This window comes from Acomys russatus, chromosome 6, assembly GCF_903995435.1.
Source record: "Acomys russatus chromosome 6, mAcoRus1.1, whole genome shotgun sequence".
Classification (NCBI taxonomy): Eukaryota; Metazoa; Chordata; class Mammalia; order Rodentia; family Muridae; genus Acomys; species Acomys russatus.
This window is the reverse complement of record NC_067142.1, coordinates 22,816,604-22,837,838: the sequence shown is the minus strand read 5'-3', so window position 1 is coordinate 22,837,838 and position 21,235 is coordinate 22,816,604. Positions and strand designations below refer to the sequence as shown.

General features: G+C 40.5%; 1 protein-coding gene across 1 annotated transcript in view; it reads left to right on the top strand.

The window, feature by feature from the left end:
- The window catches only part of Dpp10 (dipeptidyl peptidase like 10), a 772,006-nt gene that overhangs the window by 734,782 nt on the left and 15,989 nt on the right, over positions 1-21,235 (top strand). The window contains exons 18-21 of the mRNA XM_051147278.1: positions 666-764; positions 854-923; positions 19,442-19,636; positions 20,841-20,895. Coding sequence (XP_051003235.1) covers positions 666-764; positions 854-923; positions 19,442-19,636; positions 20,841-20,895 — 419 coding nt within the window. The remainder of the gene's footprint in view (positions 1-665; positions 765-853; positions 924-19,441; positions 19,637-20,840; positions 20,896-21,235) is intronic.

Here is a 21,235-nt window from a genome sequence, read left to right as displayed (position 1 = left end):
GAAAGTCCAGTTAGAAACGCTCCTGTGATTTAGGAGACAAGTAAAGATTTCCCTCTGTGCCTGGTCCAAGGCCTGAGAAGAAGGAGCAACTTGATATTATGGTGTAGTGGATTGATTCTTAATTATTGGATAAAAGGTAGGTGGACATACGCCCCTTTTGATTTGCAAAATTGTTTAATACAATGCTTTTATAGTGTGAGAATTTCATAGATGCATATAACTCACGGTCAAAATGTTTCCCATTTAACTCCATGCCCTTTTATTTCTCTATAACCCACCGAGTCCATTCTGTGTTGTTCATGTGCTCATGGGTGTGGGAACATCCACTACAGAAAACTCTTTCTCCGCTATCAGGCTCTAGCTCCCTGGCTAGAAGTGGGGACTTGTGGAGCCCTCCACACTCCATGCTGGAATGTTCACGGGCTTGCCCTTGTATAGAAAACCATGGCTGCTGTGCCTTCAGTTGTGCAATGGTTCCAGGCAGGTCTAAAAGACACTTCCACCTAGTTCCACCTTGATTTCTTTTTCTTACAATCTTTCCTCCCCCTTCTCCCACAGCCTTCCCCAAGCCTTGGGGGAAAGGGTGTAATAGATGGGATGGGGTTTGATGTGGGTGAGCCATTTACGGATGGGTGCTCCACAGACACTTATTCTCCTGTTTTCAGGGTATTTCATCTTGGAAAACAACTCTATGATGAAAGACACTATGCAGAAGAAGAAGCTGGCAAAGGCAGAGATTAAAATGCTTCATATTGATGACTATGGTAAAGTGTCAAGAACAGCTTTCTCTGCATCTTATACTTTTACGTTTAAATGACTCTCCATCTTTAATATTTTGCTCTTTCTTTAAAAGAACTTCCTTTACAGTTGTCCTTACCCAAAGATTTTATGGAGAAAAACCAGTATGCTGTTCTCTTAATAATGTAAGTATCTTATTTTTTTATTAAAGTAAATGGATCTAAAGATTTTATAATTATGCTCTTGTGACTCAGAGGATTGATATGTTAAAGGAAAAAAAAGAATTATTCTGCCTTATCTAGTGCCAAAGTTTCATTTCTGTTGTTGGGATAAAATATCCTGATGAAAACAACTTAGAGTAGTAATAAGTCCAAATTACAACCATCATTGTGAGGAAGTCAAAGCAGATAACTCAAATAGCTACTTGTTTCACAACCAAAGTCAAGAGCAAAGAGAAAGTAATTCATATATGCTTGTTTACTTGTGCTCAGCCACTCTTAACAAGTTCCAGGCTCCCTGCCTAGGGAATAACGCTGCTCACAATGGGCTGGGTTTTTCAACATCGCTTAAAAAAATCAGTGCAATCTCTTGTGGCTGTTCCGAAGGCCAACATGATATAGATTACTGCTCAGTTAATAATCTCTTGCAGGGTGACTCTAGACTGTGTTGAGTAAACAGCTAAAACTCATCTCTACAAGATATCAGCTAAATGAGCTCCTTATGGAGACCAGAACTGGGTTTTGTGTGAAAATGTTAAACTTTCTTTTATACGTCTTCAATGCTGTAATGAATCTGACACAAGGCAACTTTGTGCATGTCTGTTTAGTCATTGTTCAGGCATTGTGCTCTTGATCAGAATTTTTGCAACATGAAGTAACACCTCTTTTTCATTTTTGAACAATTGGTTATGTCTGTATTGCCATTTTATTCACATTTCTTGACTCGTGAGCAGAGAAGGCAAGCCTGTGTGTAGGAAACCCAAGTCTCAGAAAGTTCAGCCTTGCAACGGAATTAGAATTTATTCGTACCTTTTTCTGAGATCAGGACTGTACAGAATCCAGTGACCCTAGAATCTCAGGACAACTGATGTCGTGGTGATTCAGCCTTAAGTGCCTGTGGCTTATTAGCCCCCACTTTATTAAGAAGCCTGGTAGCATATGGCTTTCCCTTGTCCAGAACTGTGTTTAGTGCCTTAGCAGAGGCATTAAGAAAGTGAAAATGGTTTGTGTTTAGCAAGTCACAAGATATCTATTCGGGAGCTCAACCTACTTTTATTCAAAGTGTAGTTTGCCACCTACTAGCTGCAGGTCTTTAGGACAGTGACTTAGCCTCATCATAGCTATGCAGGCCTTTACAGTTTAAATGAGATGGAATGCACACTTTGTTTATGGCTCCATTGCTCTTCATCTAATACATGTGAGTCAGTCATAGACGTCAAATGATGGTTTACAGTCCTTAGCATAGATTATGTAACTAATTTGGAGTGTGTGTGTGTGTGTGTGTGTGTGTGTGTGTGTGTGTGTGTGGACTAAAGGTCAATGTTAGTCAGTGTCTGTAGTCTTTGTCAATTTCTCTCCACCTTTTCTTCTCTGTAGAGTCCAGCTCTCTCATTTGCCTGGAACCTGTACTAGCTAACCTCAGAGACCCACGTCTCTTTATTTCTTAGCTTTGAGATTGCAAATGTGCATCACTGGGGATGTTTTATGTAGATTTTGAGAGATGCAACTCCTGTCCAGACATTGTTTAGTCCCTCAGAGCCACTAGGCCTGCAGGTTATAGTGGTGGCCATCTCGGAGCCTTTCTTTCACTTCTTCTTTATGACTCTTCTTCCCTCTATGCAAATGATATGTTGAGGAAAGCACTAAAGGAATCTACCCTGCTTTCAAATATCTCAAGAACAAGCTTAATTGTGATTTCCTCAGTCCCAGGAGGAACCGATGAGTTTATTGGGCATGCTTACAGAGCACTGAGGGAAGGGTTGCAGCCAGGTACATAGGTGACCTTAAAGCAGCCACACCAGAAAGTCTGTTCCCAGTAGGTTTGATGGCTTTGTCAGGCTGTACCCCCCTCATGCTTCCTAACCTATGTATTCTATCCCTTCCCTCAGCACTCTGAGACAAGTGCATTTCAGGCAGAATTGAGTGTAACTGCTAAGAAGGGGTGGCTGAAAAGACTGGCAGTGTGGCCAGTAGGATAGTCCTGTATTGCAGTCATATTTCCTTTGGGCAACAGGGATTTTGTTGTCCTTGTTACTATTGTGTCAAAGCCACTACAAGGTAAGTTTTCCTCAGGAAAGAGAACCTAGGTCCTTCAGGATACCATGACCTTTAAGATGGAAAACAAAGGATGATGTTGTGGTTGTTTTATGCAAAAGGATGCAGTGACAGTTATTCCTGATTCCATGCCTACCTGCTGCAGCAATGAGCAACTCACTGGGGAAGGCAGACCAGACATTGAGATGCTCACCAGTTCCTGGGGGGATGCTAACAGCATCTTCTTGTCTTCAAGCTTGTGCTTTTATTTTAGCTGGTTGATTTTGACCACAGGAGGATGTGAACCAAGAAGTTAGTTTACAAATCTGTTGCACTGGGAAGGGCCATCCGAGTCTCTTTTAAGAAAGCGCAGTGGTAAAATTGTTGGCTGTAACTGGCTTCCAGTTGGAGCACTTAGGATTTCCAATGTGCTGCTTAATGGTTCTAAGCTACTGTTATGTTGTAGACAAATTGGGGATAATGGTATTCTTACATATGTGTAATGTGTATACAAAATGGAAGTGTTGTCTGGGGCATAAACACTGACAGTTAGTGCTTAATAAATCCTAAGTATAATCATACTTGTTTAATAAATTGTGTATAATCATAGTGTTATCTGGGCCATAAACACTTGCAGTTAGTGCTTAATAAATTATATGTATTGTCATACTATTTTAGACAGTATAAACATGAGATGATATGAGATATAGGGCCTATAAAGTTATTTAATAGGTAGATGCTACCAAAACAGATGGAGTAGTCTAGTCAGCCTCATGAAATTTACATTGCTGCTTTCCGCCTTGGTGAAAGAGACTGAAGGCAAGTGTTCAGTTCTGCCTCCCCTTTCTGCTTTTAGGCACTGCTCACACTATGTATTAATTCACTTTATTCTGACTCCTTGGTTTAAGTATATTAGTTCTTAGGAATTTTGCAAAAGATATCCCATGTAAACCAATAATTTATGTTTTAATTTCCACTGAAAAATATCATTTACAGAACTTTATGCTAAAAAAAAAGTCTAGGTGAATGATTTCAGGCATAGAAATTTTTAATTGATTTTTTTTGTTTTCTAAAAGGAATTTAATTTGCATAATATGATCATCTCCAGTCACATAAATTTTCCGGAAAGGTAGCATTAGTTCATTTTTCTTTATAACTGGAAAATTCCACTGCACGAGAAGTTGCTTGCTATTGCTTAGGACTAAAAGAAATACTTTTCCCCTAAGAACAAATCCTTTTTTTTCCAGTAATAACATAGCTTCCCTTTCTAAAACAGTAATAGTTAATTGTGGTTTTTCAATAATTATGAGTTAAACATTACTGAGCAAAAATAGCCAGGCTTCTACTACTTAGTCAGGCATAAAGGATGATTTAGTGACTATAGTGTCCTGGTTTTTGCTGTCCAATACAGTGGACCTGGTCTACAAAGAGACAGAAATAATTTCTTGGACTGAAGGGCTGCTTCACAGCAGATTGGGTATCCAGAGATATAGTTTAATTCATAGACAGCTTGGGTAGCATTCAGGAAGCCTGGACTCCATCCTCAGTATTGCATAGACCATGACTGATGGGCAGGCCTCGAACCCCAGCACTCAGGATAGCAAAACAAAAGGATCAAAAAACCAAGCTCATCTTTGGGCTACATTGCAAGTTTGAGGCCAGCCTAGGATACAGGAGACCCTGTGACACACACACACACACACACACACACACACACACACACACACACACACACACACACACACACACCACACATATCATTCAAGCAATGACTATCATGATTGTCATTGAGGTCGTGAGACTATATTCTTTCCTTTGGTCTTTTGATCAGTGATGTTGGCTGTAAGTTCCCCCTCTTCAAGCTCTGTAACAGTAGCTTACATGAGTACTTCTGTTCTAGGTGACTACTCTGCTTTCTGCTTAGTTTTTCTGTTATTTAGTTGTCCTCCAAGTTCTAATTCTCTCTCTCTCTCTCTCTCTCTCTCTCTCTCTCTCTCTCTCTCTCTCTCTCTCTCTCTCTCTCTGTGTGTGTGTGTGTGTGTGTGTGTGTGTCGCTCTCTCTGTGTCCTTCTCTCTGTCTCTGTCTGTCTTTCTCTCTGTCTGTCTTTCTGTCTGTCTCTCTGTCTGTCTGTTTCTCTGTCTGTTTCTCTGTCTGTCTGTCTGTCTATCTGTCTGTCTGTCTCTCTCTCTCTCTCTCTCTCTCTCTCTCTCTCTCTCTCTCTCTCTCTCTCTCTCTCTCTCTCTCTCTCTCTCTCTCTCTCCCCGCCTCTGTTAGGACAAGCCTAGGGACTTCTTCCACCCTGGACTATGCTGTCTTCACAGCAGCCATTCTGAAGAGAAACTGGCACCTCTAGGCCTAAGCAAATATATTTTCCTAGCTAAGTACACATCTTTGATCTTGGCTTAGTGTACATTTGTTGCCACATTCTTTGCCCAAATGAAAAAAAAAAATTCTAGTAATATTTCAAGGCATTGCTCCAGATAAGTGTCTGCATGCAGTTGTTTTAAGTATGTAACTATAGTAATGAATGGCTGGAAGTTCCCTCTCTCTGTGCCATGTGGCCTCACCACACTAATAGGAGCATCATTCATGCCCCATGAGTATTGACAGAACACAGAAATGACTGAACCAAATGAAAAAATAATTGAACCAATCAGCCATGAAGCTCTTTAAAAGTGAGGTGAATTGGAGAAATATAGGAGCATAAATAATTCGAGCACTTACAATATGTATAAATTTAGACTTTTGCATGAATTAGTTTCTCCTTTATTTAGAATTTCTGAATGATGCTAAAAATTAATCCTTTGGCATATTTTTTACCATTTGCCTCTACAATTTTACTATTGAACTTAAATTACCAAGCCAATAAGAATTAACATCAACTACCATTAATTATTTACCCGTGTCATTCTAAAGATGTATAGACACTATGATTAATTCTTTTTTAATGTGATATATATATTCATGTTAATGTACACATGGATGTACCTATGTGTGGGCATATGTGGAAGGTCCAAGGTTAATATCAACTCTTGTTCATGATCACTTTCCACCTCAATGGTTTCTTACTGAAGTTTTGGTTTACTCTAGCTAGCCAATTTGCCCCAAGGAGTCTCCTGGCTCCTGGATCCGGCTCTAGAACACTGAGATTACAGGCAGGCCACGCCCCTGGATTGACTTTTTTTTATTAATTTATTTATATTACATCTCGATTGTTAGCCCTTCCCCTGTTTACTCCCATTCTTCCCTCCCTCCCATTTCTCCCCTTCTCCCCTCCCCTATGTCTGTGACTGAGGGAGACCTCCTCCCCCTATATATGCTCTCAGAATATCAAGTCTCTTCTTGGTAACTTGCTATCCTTCCTCTGAGTGCCACCAGGTCTCCCCATCCAGGGGACATGGTCAGAAAAGGGGCACCAGAGTTCGTGTGAGAGTCAGATCTCACTCTCCACTCAACAGTGGAGAGTATCATGTTCGTCAGCTAGGTCTTGGTAGGGGTTCAAAGCTTACTGCCTATATTCTCCTTGGCTGGTGCCTTAGTTTGAAGAGGACCCCAGGATCCAGATCTGCCTGTCATAAAATTCTTCTTGTAGGTTTCCAGGACCCTGTGGGTCCTACTATTTCCTCTTTCTTCCATGCTACTCTCGCCTAAAGTCTCAATCGGATATCCTCTCCTCTGACCCATTTTCTTGGTAAGTAAAGATTTTCATGGTACATATCCCTTGGACTAGTGTTTTGATATAAGTGAGTATATACCGTTTGTCTCTTTTTGCTTCTGGGTGAACTCACTCATTATGATAATTTCTAGATCAACCCATTTGTCCACAAATTTTGGGAATTCCTCGTTTTTAATAGCTGAGTAGTATTCCATCGTGTAAATATACCACAGTTTCTTAGTCCATTCTTCTATTGAGGGACACTTAGGCTGTTTCCATGTTCTGGCTATTATGTATAAAACATCTACGAACATGGTTGAGCATATGTCCCTGTTATGTGGTAGGGCATTTTCTGGATATATTCCAAGGAGTGGGATGGCTGGGTCTCGAGGAAGCCTTATTCCCATTTTTCTGAGAAAGCGCCAGATAGATTTCCAAAGTGGTTGTACTAGTTTGCATTCCCACCAGCAATGAAGGAGGGTTCCTCTCTCTCCACATCCTTGCCAACATGTGGTGTCATTTGAGTTTTTGATCTTAGCCATTCTCATGGGTGTAAGATGGAATCTCAGTGTCGTTTTGATTTGCATTTCTCTGATGACTAATGAGGATGAGCATTTCTTTAAGTGTTTCTTGGCCATTTGATACTCCTCTGTTGAGAATTCTCTGTTAAGTTCCAAGTCCCATTTCGCAATTGGGTTGTTTGGTTTTGTGGTGTTTAATTTCTTGAGTTCTTTATATATTTTGGATATTAAACCTTTGTCAGATGAAGGGTTGGTGAAGATCTTTTCCCATTCTGTAGGCTGTCACTTTGTTCTCTTGACAGTGTCTCCTGCCTTACAGAAGCTTCTCAGCCTCATGAGGTCCCATTTATTAATTGTCGACATTAAGGCCTGGGCTGTTGGTGTACTGTTCAGGAAGTTGTTTCCCATGCCTATGTGTCTCAGGCTCTTCCCCACTTTTTCCTCTAACTGAACTAATGTCTCTGGTTTTAAGTTGAGGTCTTTAATCCACTTGGACTTGAGTTCTGTGCATGGTGACAAATAAGGGTCTAATTGCATTTTTCTACATGTAGACATCCAGTTAGACCAGCACCATTTGTTGAAGATGCTATCCTTTTTCCATTGAATAGATTTGGCTTCTTTGTCAAAGATCAAGTGAGCAAATGTGTGTGGATTCATTTCTGGGTCTTCGATTCAATTCCATTGATCCACCAGTCTATTGCTTTGCCAGTACCATGCTGTTTTAATTACTGTTGCTCTGTAGTACAGCTTGAGATCAGGTATGGAGATTCCTCCGGAGGATCTTTTGTTGTATAGGATTGTTTTTGCTATTCTGGGTTTTTTATTTCTCCATATGAATTTGAGAATTGATCTTTCAATATCTTCAAAGTATTTTGTAGGTATTTTGATAGGAATTGCATTGAATCTGTAAATTGCTTTTGGTAAGATGGCCATTTTTACTATGTTGATTCTCCCGATCCACGAACAAGGTAAATCCCTCCATCTTCTCATGTCATCTTCAATCTCTTTCTTCAGAGGTTTGAAGTTTTTTTCGAATAAGTCCTTCACTTGCTTGGTTAAAGTTACTCCTAGATATTTTATATTGTTTGTGGCTATCGTGAAGGGAGTAGTTTTCCTATTTTCTTCCTCTGCCTGTTTGTCATTTGTATACAGGAAAGCTACTGACTTTTTTGAGTTTTTTTGTATCCTGCCAATTTGCTGAAGGTGTTTATCAGCTGTAGGAGTTCTCTGGTGGAATTTTGCAGGTCACTTATATACACTATCATATCATCTGCAAATAAGGATAATTTGACTTCTTCCTTTCCCATTTGGATCCACTTGATCTCCTTTTGCTGTCTTATTGCTCTGGCTAGAACTTCAAGAACTATATTGAAGAGATAAGGGGACAGAGGGCAGCCTTGTCTGGTTCCGGATTTTAGAGGAATTTCCTTGAGTATCTCTCCATTTAATTTAATGTTGGCTGTTGGTTTACTGTATATGGCCTTTATTATGTTTAGATAATTGCCTTGTATTCCCGATCTCTCCAGAACTTTGAACATAAATGGGTGTTGGATTTTGTCAAATGCTTTTTCTGCATCTGAAGAGATGATCATGTGGTTTTTCTCTTTCAGTTTGTTTATATGGTGGATTACGTTGATGGATTTCCATATGTTAAACCATCCCTTCATGCCTGGAATGAAGCGTACCTGGTCATGGTGAATGATGTCTTTGATATGCTGTTGTATTCGCTTTGCGAGAATTTTGTTGAGTATTTTTGCATCAATGTTCATAAGAGAAATTGGTCTGAGATTCTCTTTTTTTGTTGGATCTTTGTGAGGTTTAGGTATCATTGTGACTGTGGCCGCATAGAAGGAATTTGGTAATATTCCATCCATTTCTATCTTTTGGAATAGCTTGAATAGTATCGGTATTAGCTCCTCTTTGAAGGTCTGGTAGAATTCTGCATGGAAACCATCTGGCCCTGGGCTTTTTTTGGTTGGGAGACTACCAATGGTTGCTTCTATTTCTATAGGTGAAATAGGGCTATTTAATTTGTTTATCTGGACTTGGTTCAATTTCAGCAAATGGAATCGGTCGAGAAATTTGTCCATTTCCATTTAATTTTTGAATTTTGTGGCATAAATGCCTTTAAAGTAGGTTCTTATGATTCTTTGTATTTCTTCGGTGTCTGTTGTTATGTCTCCCTTTTCATTTCTGATTTAGTTAATTTGGATAGTGTTTCTCTGTCTTTTAGTTAGATTGGCTAGCGGTTTGTCTATCTTGTTAATTTTCTCAAAGAACCAGCTCTTGGTTTCCTTGATTCTTTGGATTGTTCTCTTTGTTTCTAATTTATTGATTTCAGCCCTGAGTTTGATTATTTCTAGGCGTCTACTCCTCTTGGGTGTTTCTGCTTCTTTTTTTTCTAGAGCTTCCAGATGTGTTGTTAGGTTGTTTATGTGGGATGATTCCTTTTTCTTTTTGAAGGCGCTTAGTGCTATGAATTTTCCTCTTAGCACTGCTTTCAATGTGTCCCACAAATTTGGGTATGTTGTTCCATCATTTTCATTGAATTTCAGGAAGTCTTTTATTTCTTCCCTTATTTCTTCCGTGACCCATGTGTCATTAAGTAGAAAGTTGTTTAGTTTCCACGTGTTAGTATGCTTTTTGTTATTTCTGTTGTTGTTGAAGTCCAGCCTTAGACCATGGTGATCTGATAAGATACAAGGTATTATTTCAATCTTCTTGTATCTATTGAGGTTTGTTTCATGACCAACTATGTAATCAATTTTAGAGAACGTTCCATGGGGAGCTGAGAAAAAGGTATAATCCTTTGCATTTGGGGGGAAAGTTTTGTAGATATCTGTTAGATCCATTTGATTCATGACATTGGTTAATGAGGTTATTTCCCGGCTTATTTTTTGATTCAAAGACCTATCCTTGAGTGAAAGAGGGGTGTTGAAGTCTCCCACTATTAATGTGTGGGTATCAATGAGTGGGGCAAGCTTTGTTAATAACTCTTTTACAAATGTGGGAGCCCTTGTATTCGGAGCATAGATGTTCAAAATTGTGATGTCTTCTTGGTTTGACTTTACCTTTGACGAGTATGAAGTGACCATCCTCATCTCGTTTGATTAATTTTGGTTGAAAGTCTGTTTTATTAGATATTAGAATGGCTATCCCAGCTTGCTTCTTGTGACCATTTACTTGCCTGGCTTGACTTTTTATCTGGGTTCTAGGGCTCTGAACCCTAGTACACATGATTCCCTGTTAAGCTTTTTATCCATTGGACAATCTCCTCTTTTCCTTATGTTTAATTCTTAGAGAATCATGTCTGTACATAACCTGTTCTGTCTTAGCAGGATGAAGCTAAGAATAGAAATGGTCACATCTGTCATCCCTAAAATCATGAGCAAGACAAAATTATTACTTCAAATGAAATTCAATGTATGTGTTTCAATCAAATCTGCTGTTTCTCATATTACCCATCTTGTAGATGTTTCCATATTATAATAATTACATGGTGATTATCAATGAATACAGAATTGAATCTGAAAGAGTTTTATATATAGTCAAGCTCTTTTGTTTTTGTGCTTTTCCCACCTTACAGTTCACAAAGCTTTCAAAATTATTCTTCAGTGAGTACAAGACCTCCCACTAGACTGTAGCATTTAAAGTTCAAATACCTCCAACTTGTGTGCCTGGCTCGCAACATTCTAGATCCAAGCCATAGCAACACCAAAGACCCAAACATGGAATTTAGGGATTTTTTCAAGCTTCTTTCTTCTCTTAATGGATTGCTAAGACACTAACTGTAGGAAAGCACTCCATTACCTCCAAATTCAGATGTCCTGGGAATTGTTGCACATGAGTCACAGTGATGCTTTCTCTATGCTGATGACACCTTTATCATATAGAAAATATCCCACAGCTGACGTGAGAACTCAAAATAGGCCTACCTGTTTGGTATACAGTTCAGAGCACATTTCCTTTTCTTTAAAAAGCAAATTTCTCACAATACTGTGATAACAACAAGGTAGGTATCACGATTTATGTTTTATACATGAGTACCAGAAGGGATAGGTAATGTTCCCTATGTTAATCATCCATTTAGAGATAAAACTTTATTGGGAAGATGGGACCAGAGATGTCCTCAGGTGGTAGGCACATCCTTAAGCATGGCTGAAGACTCGAGCTTTGATTCACTCCCCAGGGAGTAATTGAAAAATATAATTCCTGAAAGTTGTTCTATGACCTCAATGTGTGAACATAAGCATGCTAGTAAACAGCCATTCCCTCTGGCCTGCCTATGGGACCTAGCAACAGCTTACATCATTACCTGGCACAAGATGCACCCGGTGTGCTGGCACTGAAAGGACCTTCACTTATCCTCTCTGTACTCTCTCATCTCTGTCGCTCTCTTTCCTCTGTCTGCTGTGTTTTCTCGGCTCTCTGTCTCTCGCTCTCTCTTCTCTCTCATCTCTCGCTCTCTCTCTCTCTCTCTCTCTCTCTCTCTCTCTCTGTCTCTCTCTCTCATTTCCCATTTGTTTATTTCTCTTTGTCTTCCTCTAGCTCTTCCTCATGTCACCAATCTAAGACACTGCACTCTGCCCTCTGTAAACTTCTTACACTAAATCTGTTGCATGGTGCAATTTTTCAGGTGCACACCTTGGCATGTTCCCACCAAAGGTACCTACTCCTCCCCATATTTTATCCTATCTTACACACAAACACACACACACACACACACACACACACACACACACACACACACACACTTATAGAAATGTGAGGAACATACAAATTCAGAAGAAAAGCTTACAATGAGAAGAGTGTAGATAAGTAACAGGTGTTCAAGATCTTCATCTCTTAGTCCTATACTGGCTAAGAATTCTGGTTTCTTTGTGCTTTGTAGGAATGAGCCTTATATGCCTAATATCTAGGTGAATAGTTTTTTAGAAAGTCTTATAATTGTGTTATTGCCAGAAGCTGAAGTTATCTAAGATATTTTGCAGTGTCTTTACTTCTGTTTTTAATGTATTGATTCGTAAGATTTCTGCTTGTTGTTAGCATTTTGCCTCCTGTTTTTGCTTATTTGATATAGCGAAGTAAGATAAGATTAAAAATCTGTGTTTATATTGCCATATTTGTATTGATGGGATAACTACTAGAAGTTGTCACACATGCTCTACTTAGGGCCAAATAAATACATGTTGAAAGTTTGACTGTGGCCTGACTGAACAACAGTCCTAAAAAGGAGCGGACACAATATTATCCTTCAGCTAAGATTTACTAGGAGAGAGATTCATGGTCCTACGCAGCCGTGATGATATCTTGAAATGTAAGAGCATCAGAAGAGAGAGAAAAACATCATGGCCATAGGCCTTGAGAGCAGAGGGTTTCCCTTCAAAATTCAGAGAGCATTCAGAAAGCTAGCTACCATGATAGATAGCATGAGGGCAACACTGGAGGGAGAGACAGGTGCTTCAACTTTCTAGAACAGATGGAGTGTCAGACGCTTATAGATTTTCAGAGGGTACCCAAGATTCATAGTATATAAACTGAGCTATGGGCCTGGAGTCACGGAGGCCAACACTGGGTCCCCCACTGGGTCAGACTGCAGTTCAAAGTTGCTTTGGTTCTGGGAAGCTTCCCTCTCCTTAGTTTCTGCTGCTTAGGCCTGAAGTCTATAACAGTCCCAGAAGGAAACTGAGTGACTTTGTTATGCACTCAGTCACGAACTGAGTCCTTTGTCCAGAGTGGCGGGCATAAGGGGACTTATCCTGATTTGGAGGGGAGGAAGTCAAGCACCTAGTGGGGTCTGTAATCTAACAGCATGTAATTAGTATCTGTTAACTTACTGTAAATGCACCACCATTCACGATCTGCCTGTCTCAATATGGTACTCACAGGAGTTTCAGGATGAATGGATTACAATTATTATTGAGTTTACTGAGAAAAAAAAATTGTCACTTGTTTGTTTTGTAAGGCTACAATATTGTACGCTGGTTACCAAACTTGAGGCAATGGCTTCTCTGGCCCAGGAATTCAATCATGGACCACCCATCGTTATGAAGCCAATTGAGCACCTGAATAACAGAAGACAAGGGAGAGAAGGAAATATATTGCTTGTGGCTACATTGGAAGGAGGGAAAAAGAAATCCAGTGGCCCCATTCAAGCCTGTCTCCAGTTTCCTGACGTGAAATTGAAATTTCAATACTAGACCATGGATGTGCATATCCAAGTAGCCCTGGTCCAGGAATAGTCCTGTCTACCTGGGCCACCATTGTCTGACCTCCAGTCTGGTCTGAGAAGTTCTTAGAGCTGTGTCAAATCTCTTTCAGGAAGACAAACACGCCGCCCTTCTGCTCAGACTGGCAGTCTTCTCTTTCTCCTCCCAGCATGAGATTCTTGGAGAAATTCCCATTTCCTGGGGTCTGTTGTTTCAGTGTTCTGGTAGTTAAAGTGGACTGTCCTCATTTCTGCCAGTCCAGTCACAAGTCCACCTAGACTGCCTTGTTAGATCATGGCCGCTCTGTTCCTGCTGCTGTTCTTTCTCCCCAAATTCAAGCCACACCTCCTATGGCCCCGTACTGGGCAGAGCAGGAGAACACTGACAGGTCCCTATGCTGCTTTACAGAGTTGACTTCTTTCCCTTATTGTGGAGATAGAGGCCTATAAATAAGACTTCTGTGTCCCCAAACTCAACAAAACATCTACTCTAGCTTGTACTCCATTCCCAGTTTTTGCCACTTCAGGCAAGCCCACAGTTCAGCCTACGCCATAGTACTGACAACCCTCTTAATGTATTTGAGTACCTTCCATTGAAACAGATAGCATCATGGTCTAGTTATAGGATACTCCATTTAAAAAAATATTTTATGTGTATGGGTGTACTTGTGCATGTGAGTACACGTGTGTGCATATGTACATAAAAGCCACAACTTGGTGTCAGGTATATTCCTCAATTTCTTTCTACCACATATGTTAAACAAGGTCTCTTGTTATACCTGGTTCTCACTGACCAACTAGCTGGATGGCAAGCCTCACAATCCACCCCCTACCCAAAAAAATTCCTCTCTCTATTGGCACACTGCTTGAATTAAATGAATGAATTGCCCTGTCTGGCTTTTTCACACGGATTGTGACAGAGACATCCCCCAATCCACATCCACATTCTTTTAGTCAGTATACAGAATAATTTTTACTTTAATAGCTAAGAGGTTTATAGTCATTATATACATATCAAGAAAGGAGTTGATCCTCTGGGCCTGCCCTATGTGTAAATCATTCTGGGATACCATTTAACAGTAAGTAATGTTGGTGGGATCCTTTTAAAATGCATAGGAATTGAAAGAAGGTGTTTCATCTCTGGGATGATGTAAACATCCAAACAAATGAAAGAAAAGCTCTTCTAGTCTCCTTCTATTTCTGCCCTTTCAATGGTGCCTTTAGAAATTATCTCTGATGGAAAGTGGCCAAAGGATAAGAATTAATGTAGTGAGACATGAAAGCAGATATCATTAGACGCTAGTGTTTCCTCCTTGCTTATCCATGGTTTTTTTTTTTTTTTTTTTTTTTTTTTTTTTTTTTTTTTTTTTTTTTTTTTGCCTGGGAGATGTCCCCAAGGCCCTTTTCTGTTGGTTCTATTCTGTTATTTTCATGAGCTCTCTAGGATGTTTATCCCAAGGTTAATTTTGTGTGGATAATACTAACAGTAAATTTTTTAGTTTTAGGCCTGGCTCATTAATATCCATGCTGTTCACTGTTGCAATCTGTGTAGCGATGAGACTTCATGCTTTGGCTTCTGGTTGCAATATGAATATCAGGACAGAAAGGGGTAAAGTCTCTGTTTCTTCTTTCATTGCCCTCATGAGAGTTTTTAAGCAGCGTTTGAATCTAGCTAAGGAGACAGTCCTGGACTACACTTAGAGAAAGAGCCAAAAGGTATGCAGTCCCCTGTAAGGCAAGGGGCGTCTTCGGTAGATAGTCACTGGGCCTGGCCTGAGGAAATCTCATCTGCCAAAGCTACCGAGTGCAGGGGAAATGTAGGGCAAGAGGTAGGGAAGGAGAGGAGAACGTTTCTATTATATTAGTACACACTATTTTGATATTTATAAAAAAAATTATTTTATCATTTATTACATCTGTGTACGGAGGGAGTGTGTGCATGTGAATGAAGATGCTATAGAGCCCAGAACACTGTGACAGATAACCAGGACTAGAGTTATAGGCAGCTGTGAGTCCTTCTAGGAAGTTCTGGGAACCAAACTCTGGTCCTTTAGTAGAGCAGCAAGTGCTCTTAACTGTTGGGCTATCTGTCCAATCGCCAAAATTTAAAAAATAAAATAAACAATAAACAGTGCATTAAATACAGTCTATTTTTTCAATTTAAAACACTTAAAAATAAACAAAGTGTCAATCCAGTGGCTTTCCACTGGAGCCTCTTTCCATAGCTTGTGGGGGTGTCACTATGACTTCAGGTAGCATTTGCTCGTGACCCATCTTTGGTATTCAGGTATATACAGTATTTTTGTGGTTTCAACTTTCAATTGACAAGGCACTAGTGGCACTGGGCTCCACTAACCCTAAGAACCCCAGTTTGCTTTCTCTGTCCCTTCAGAGCTCTGTCTCTGAATATAATCACATATTGTAGTGCCACGTATCATAAATTCACTGTATGGTCTTTAGGGGACAAAATTCCTCAAATAACAGCTTTTCCCCTCATCAACCACTTCATTTATCTAAATTTTTAGTTCAATACTATAAGTGAGGGGGCAATAAAGAAACCAGTGAAATGCCCATTCCATGATTGGGAAGAAGGTTTTTATTGTAAGACAGAGAGAGAGAGAGAGAGAGAGAGAGAGAGAGAGAGAGAGAGAGAGAGAGAGAGAGAGAGAATAGGGGAATCTGGAAGAGTCTGTAACAGAGAGACAAAGAAGCAGACAAGTCATAGCCAGGGCTACCTGTGAGAAATACAAGAATAATGTATGTGTGGGGGAGGAGGGCAGGCTGTGACCTTGATGTCCTTTAGAGACCTAATGGGTGTCTGGAAGTTGGGACACCCTGAACTGTAGCAGTCAGGGAGTTGCAAGAGGCGTGGAGGAGAAAAGAGCCAAAATACTGCTTGGACTTTGCATAACTATTAAGTATGACTAGGGACTGCAAGAGCCTGGAGGCCAGCTTTAACTTTGGTATGTAACCAGAGGTATAGGATAAGAGAAGTGGTTCTTCCTGGCAGGCAGAAACCCATGTAGGGTGTGGGCTTTTAGCAATTGTTCTATGTCCAACTTGAGAAGAGCCAAGACTGTCATTCCTGGACATATACACTGTCTTTTGGGGACCTACAGTTCCCTTTGGACTTTACACATTCAACTGCTGTCTTTGCTCAGTGTTTAAACTTTCTGGGGTAATTTACTCTCTCTCTCTCTCTCTCTCTCTCTCTCTCTCTCTCTCTCTCTCTCTCTCTCTCTCTCTCCTTTTTATTTTCAAATATGGTGACCTAGCCTGTTGATGAGGATTATGTAGTGTGTTGGTGTCCCTCTGTGAGCACATATGTGATGATAGAGAAAAGATGTCTTGGTGCATTTCCCCTGAAAAGTGAACTGTGGGGAGAGGTTCTTGGAATGCATCCCTGGTATCTGAATGGAAAGGAGGGAAAGAGAGAGAGAGAGAGAGAGAGAGAGAGAGAGAGAGAGAGAGAGAGAGAGAGAGAAAGAAAGAAAGAAAGAAAGAAAGAAAGAAAGAAAGAAAGAAAGAAAGGGACATGACTGGACCAAGTTTCAGCAAAAGATGAATGAATGAATAGATGATAGATAGATAGATAGATAGATAGATAGATAGATAGATAGATAGATAAAAAAGCAAAGGACATGACTAACCGTAGGTATGGTGGAGGCGAAGATTTACTGTAGATAAAAGGGAGAGCATAGCCAGAGGCAGAGACATCTGGAAGAGTCCAGAGTAAGCATGACCAGACTGAGCTAAGCCATGTGAGAAGAGGTGGGAGGGGAGAGAAGAGAGAAGCTCCTAACCAAGAGTGGTGACCTGGACCAAGAGATTAGCCAAGAAAGCAAAGCGTAGACCAAAAGGCCACGTAACCAAAATAGTTTGAGTATACCAGGAAATGGGATCTAGGGCCAGGGAAGCCAAGCCCAATACCTCTACTGGAGAATGTTAAGGTGAGAGCAGGATATGCCAGCCAGAAGGGCCCTAAAACAGATAGAACTGAGGGATGCAAGGAGGACCTGGCTGCCAGCATCGACTTTGATATGCTGCATATGCATCTCAGCCATTTGTCCCAGGTTTGAGACTTAACAGTAGCAACAGTGATATTTTCAGGATGGAGTATTTAGATGCTTGTTAGACCCATCACATGGGTGACCTCCTGTGTAACCCGAGGCTAACTGTGGTTCTAAATAAGCTAAATGAGGATGGAAGGAACGGAGATAAGGATGAGGATGCTGTGATGGCAAAGATGAGGGTGATAGTTATAATGTGTACAATGAAAGTGATTCTGTTGGTGTGAGTGATAGCAACTGATGATGAGACCCCTCCATGGTATAATAAAGGGGAAGGCTTTTATTGTAGCTGTGAGGGAGGGAACAGTCATAGGCATCTGGAAGAATCCAGAGCAGAAAGAAAAAGTAGTAGAATGAACACGTCCAGCAGACGGGACCTCACCATGAGAGAGGCAGGAGCAGATGCAAGAGGAAAAGATAAGGGGGGGGGGCAACAAAAGCGGAAGATGAAGAGAACCAAAAAGGGGGGCGAGTGGGAGAGCAAAGCTGACATAGCAGAGCTGTAAGAAGAATGACTAAGTCAGGGAGGGAAACCCAGGAATGGAAGAAGTTTGGGGTGGCAAAGGAGGCAAAAGCTGAGACGAGTCCGGGCACCCACTTGGATTTTGAAATGTATAACAAGTACTTTTGGTACTGAGGGAGCCTAGAGGCCAGCATTTGATAAGATGTGCTAGTAGGCATGACAGATTGACATCGGTCCCTTCTGCTAGTGATAAAGGAAATGGTACTTTTGGGTGGAAGGAAAATGGCTTTTACAAGCTCTGAGCAGTGCTGGCTTTCATGTAACTACCAGAGTTTGAGAAAATGGAGTTTCTTCTGGTCCTGACAATACTATCACTAGCTATGCTGACGGTGAGGAACACAGTGATAGTAATTTTCATGGAGGTATGAGAGAGTTCAAGCACAGAGTCTCCTAGTGGCTGGACAACTCATCTGCTGCAGAGATACACCCCAAGCACAGGTGGTTTTTCTGAGAACCTCCCTTTCTGTACTTTCTATATTCTGGAGAATGTACTTTCTATATTCTGGAGAATAAAACAATAAACACCACGTGAATCTGGTAAAGTCAAGCTACCTCTTCCCCGTGGAAAAAGGATTCAAACTTTGAATTTTGATGTCGCCTTGGCATCTGGTTTTCAAGTTTTTCAGACATTTGTGTCTATGCATCCTTTCCTGGCTGTTAGCTTGGAGGCTGAAAAACATTTTTCTTCCTTTCCTGTTTGCTCACTGTCTCAGTGAGAATTCTACCATGGACAGAAAGAAAACCCTCAGGAAATATTAATGCAATATTTCCTTCAGATTCCAACATCCTTTAAGGCTGTGTACTTCCTGTTAAATTATATGAGGCTTCCATGGTTGAGTTAGCACTCTATCAGACCCTTCAACCCTTGTAAACCATAGGGAAGACATTTATTTCCACAACACACTTGAAGACAGCCAATAAAAATAGACTTGCCTGTCAAGTTGACAGTCATTCTTCAGAAAAGTCTTTTAAAAGGACCACATATTTTCTCTATTTCTTCTCGTTGGAAAATGAATTAAACCAGTCTCAGCTGTGCAGTCTTAAGTCGTCCTTTCTTTTTTCTTTTCTTTTAAAGATTTATTTATTGTGTATACAGTCCTCTGCCTGCATGTACATCTGCAGGCCAGAAGAGGGCACCAGATCACATTAAAGATGGTTGTGAGGCACCATGTGGTTGCTGGGATTGAACTCAGGACCCCTGGAAGGACAGACAGTGTTCTTAACCTCTGAGCCATCTCCTCAGCTCCCGTCCTTTCACCTCATACTTCGGACCCGTCATTTAGATTTTTATATAAAAAAAAAAAAAATGGTTTGTCATCAAAAATTAACCCGGAAGCTTATCAAGAAGTAAGCAAAATGTTAATAGCCAATATCGGTGATTTCCCTAACTGATTAGCTAGTTAGTGTGGGGGTAAAACTTTCCACCGAACTGCCGGTTGACCTTCTTTTGATCACGTATGCTCACATTCACAGGGATGAAGAACCAGGAGGCCAGATGGTGACAGATAAGTTCCACGTTGACTGGGATTCGGTTCTTATTGACACTGATAATGTCATTGTAGCAAGATTTGATGGCAGAGGAAGTGGATTCCAGGGCCTGAAGATATTACAGGAGATTCACAGAAGGATAGGCTCAGTAGAAGCAAAGGACCAAGTGGCAGCTGTAAAGTAAGTCAGTGCATGTCTTCCTGTTGGTTTCCATGATGGCAAAATCTATATGATAGAGCATGGTGCTATCTCAGAAATGTCAGAGATATCTGTACTTCCACCAGTTTTCTAAGTTGAGTGTGTAGCTCTCTTCCATTTGTTCAAGCATCTATCACCCTAACTGTTATCATATAAAAGTAATCACATTTATTTTCTTCAATTAGAATTTACTTTGGGTAGAAATGTGAGAAGCAGGCATTAGCATATCAACTATTGACAGAAATCTAGTGTCTAGTATGTCTGCAATTAATTACCATTATTCTTTTAAAATATTACTATACTTTTGGAAAGTTATACTGTGTGTGTGTGTGTGTGTGTGTGTGTGTGTGTGTGTGTGTGTGTTTATAATGTGACACACACATAGAGGTCAGAAGACATCTGGCAGGACTTAGTTCTTTTCTTCAACCATGTAAACAGATCAGACTTGGGAACGAGCACCTTTACCCCCTAAGCCATTTCATCAACCCTTAGCTCTAATTTTTTCACATCTCAAGGTTACTATTACCATTGTGGAAAGAAAGGTAGAATAAGGAAGCTCATTGTTTCTTAGTACACAGAGATCAGCCAAGCATGGTATAAAGAAGCTAACCCAGCAGGCCAGGGGTACACCTGAAGATTCTGCTCTGTAACAAGCTCCCAGATAATGACAAACTGCTGGACCATAGCTTTAGGTAGAAGACTGTGGAATGTCCAGGCCTTCCATGTAAGGAAAGCCTATGTAGTAATGTATTTCTACTGGTGTGGGGGGGGGGGGGGGGGGGGGGGGTAGACACACATGCTATCATCAAATGTGGGGACGAACGAGAAACTCAGGTATCCATTCTCAACTTTCACCTTATTTGAGATGGAGTCTCCTGATGTCCACCCCTTTATAGGCAAGGTCACCTTTCCCATAAGCTTCTGGGAAGCTCAGGTCTCTGCCTGCCATCTTGCTGAAGAAACTCTGAGATTATAAGCACATACTAACTTATATGGTTTTATGAAATTTCTAGGGATTTGAACTCAAGTCGGTACACCTGTGCCCAACTCAGCCCCCAGTAAAACATTTCTAAAGATCTTAGGGAGTGTTTGTGTGTGTTTGTATCTGTCTGCACATCATCATAAATTCAGATATGCAATTGATGCAAAAAGGTATAAATATACATTTATATATTTTTTCTTTCAGATATTTACTGAAACAGCCATATATTGACTCCAAAAGAGTAAGCATTTTTGGAAAGGTAAATAGAAATACTGAACTCATTTATACACACATGATTATATATGTGTGCATTATATATGCACACAATTTCACTATTTATTGTACTATAATTTTCTGCATTACCTTTTAAAATAACATAATCCATATTGTGTCCATTCAGTCACTTATTTCGATGGCTATTTCTCAAGTGTGTAGCTGATGTCTGGTGTTAGAAATGACCAGGAAAGGGGAGAAGAGAGAAAGACCTGGGGCTAAGGGCTTGGGGGTGTAGCTCACTAATGAAAGTGCTTGAGGAACAAGGATGCAAACCTGAGATTGTTTCTGAGATCCTACTTAAAAGCTGAGAGTTCTGGCCTGTA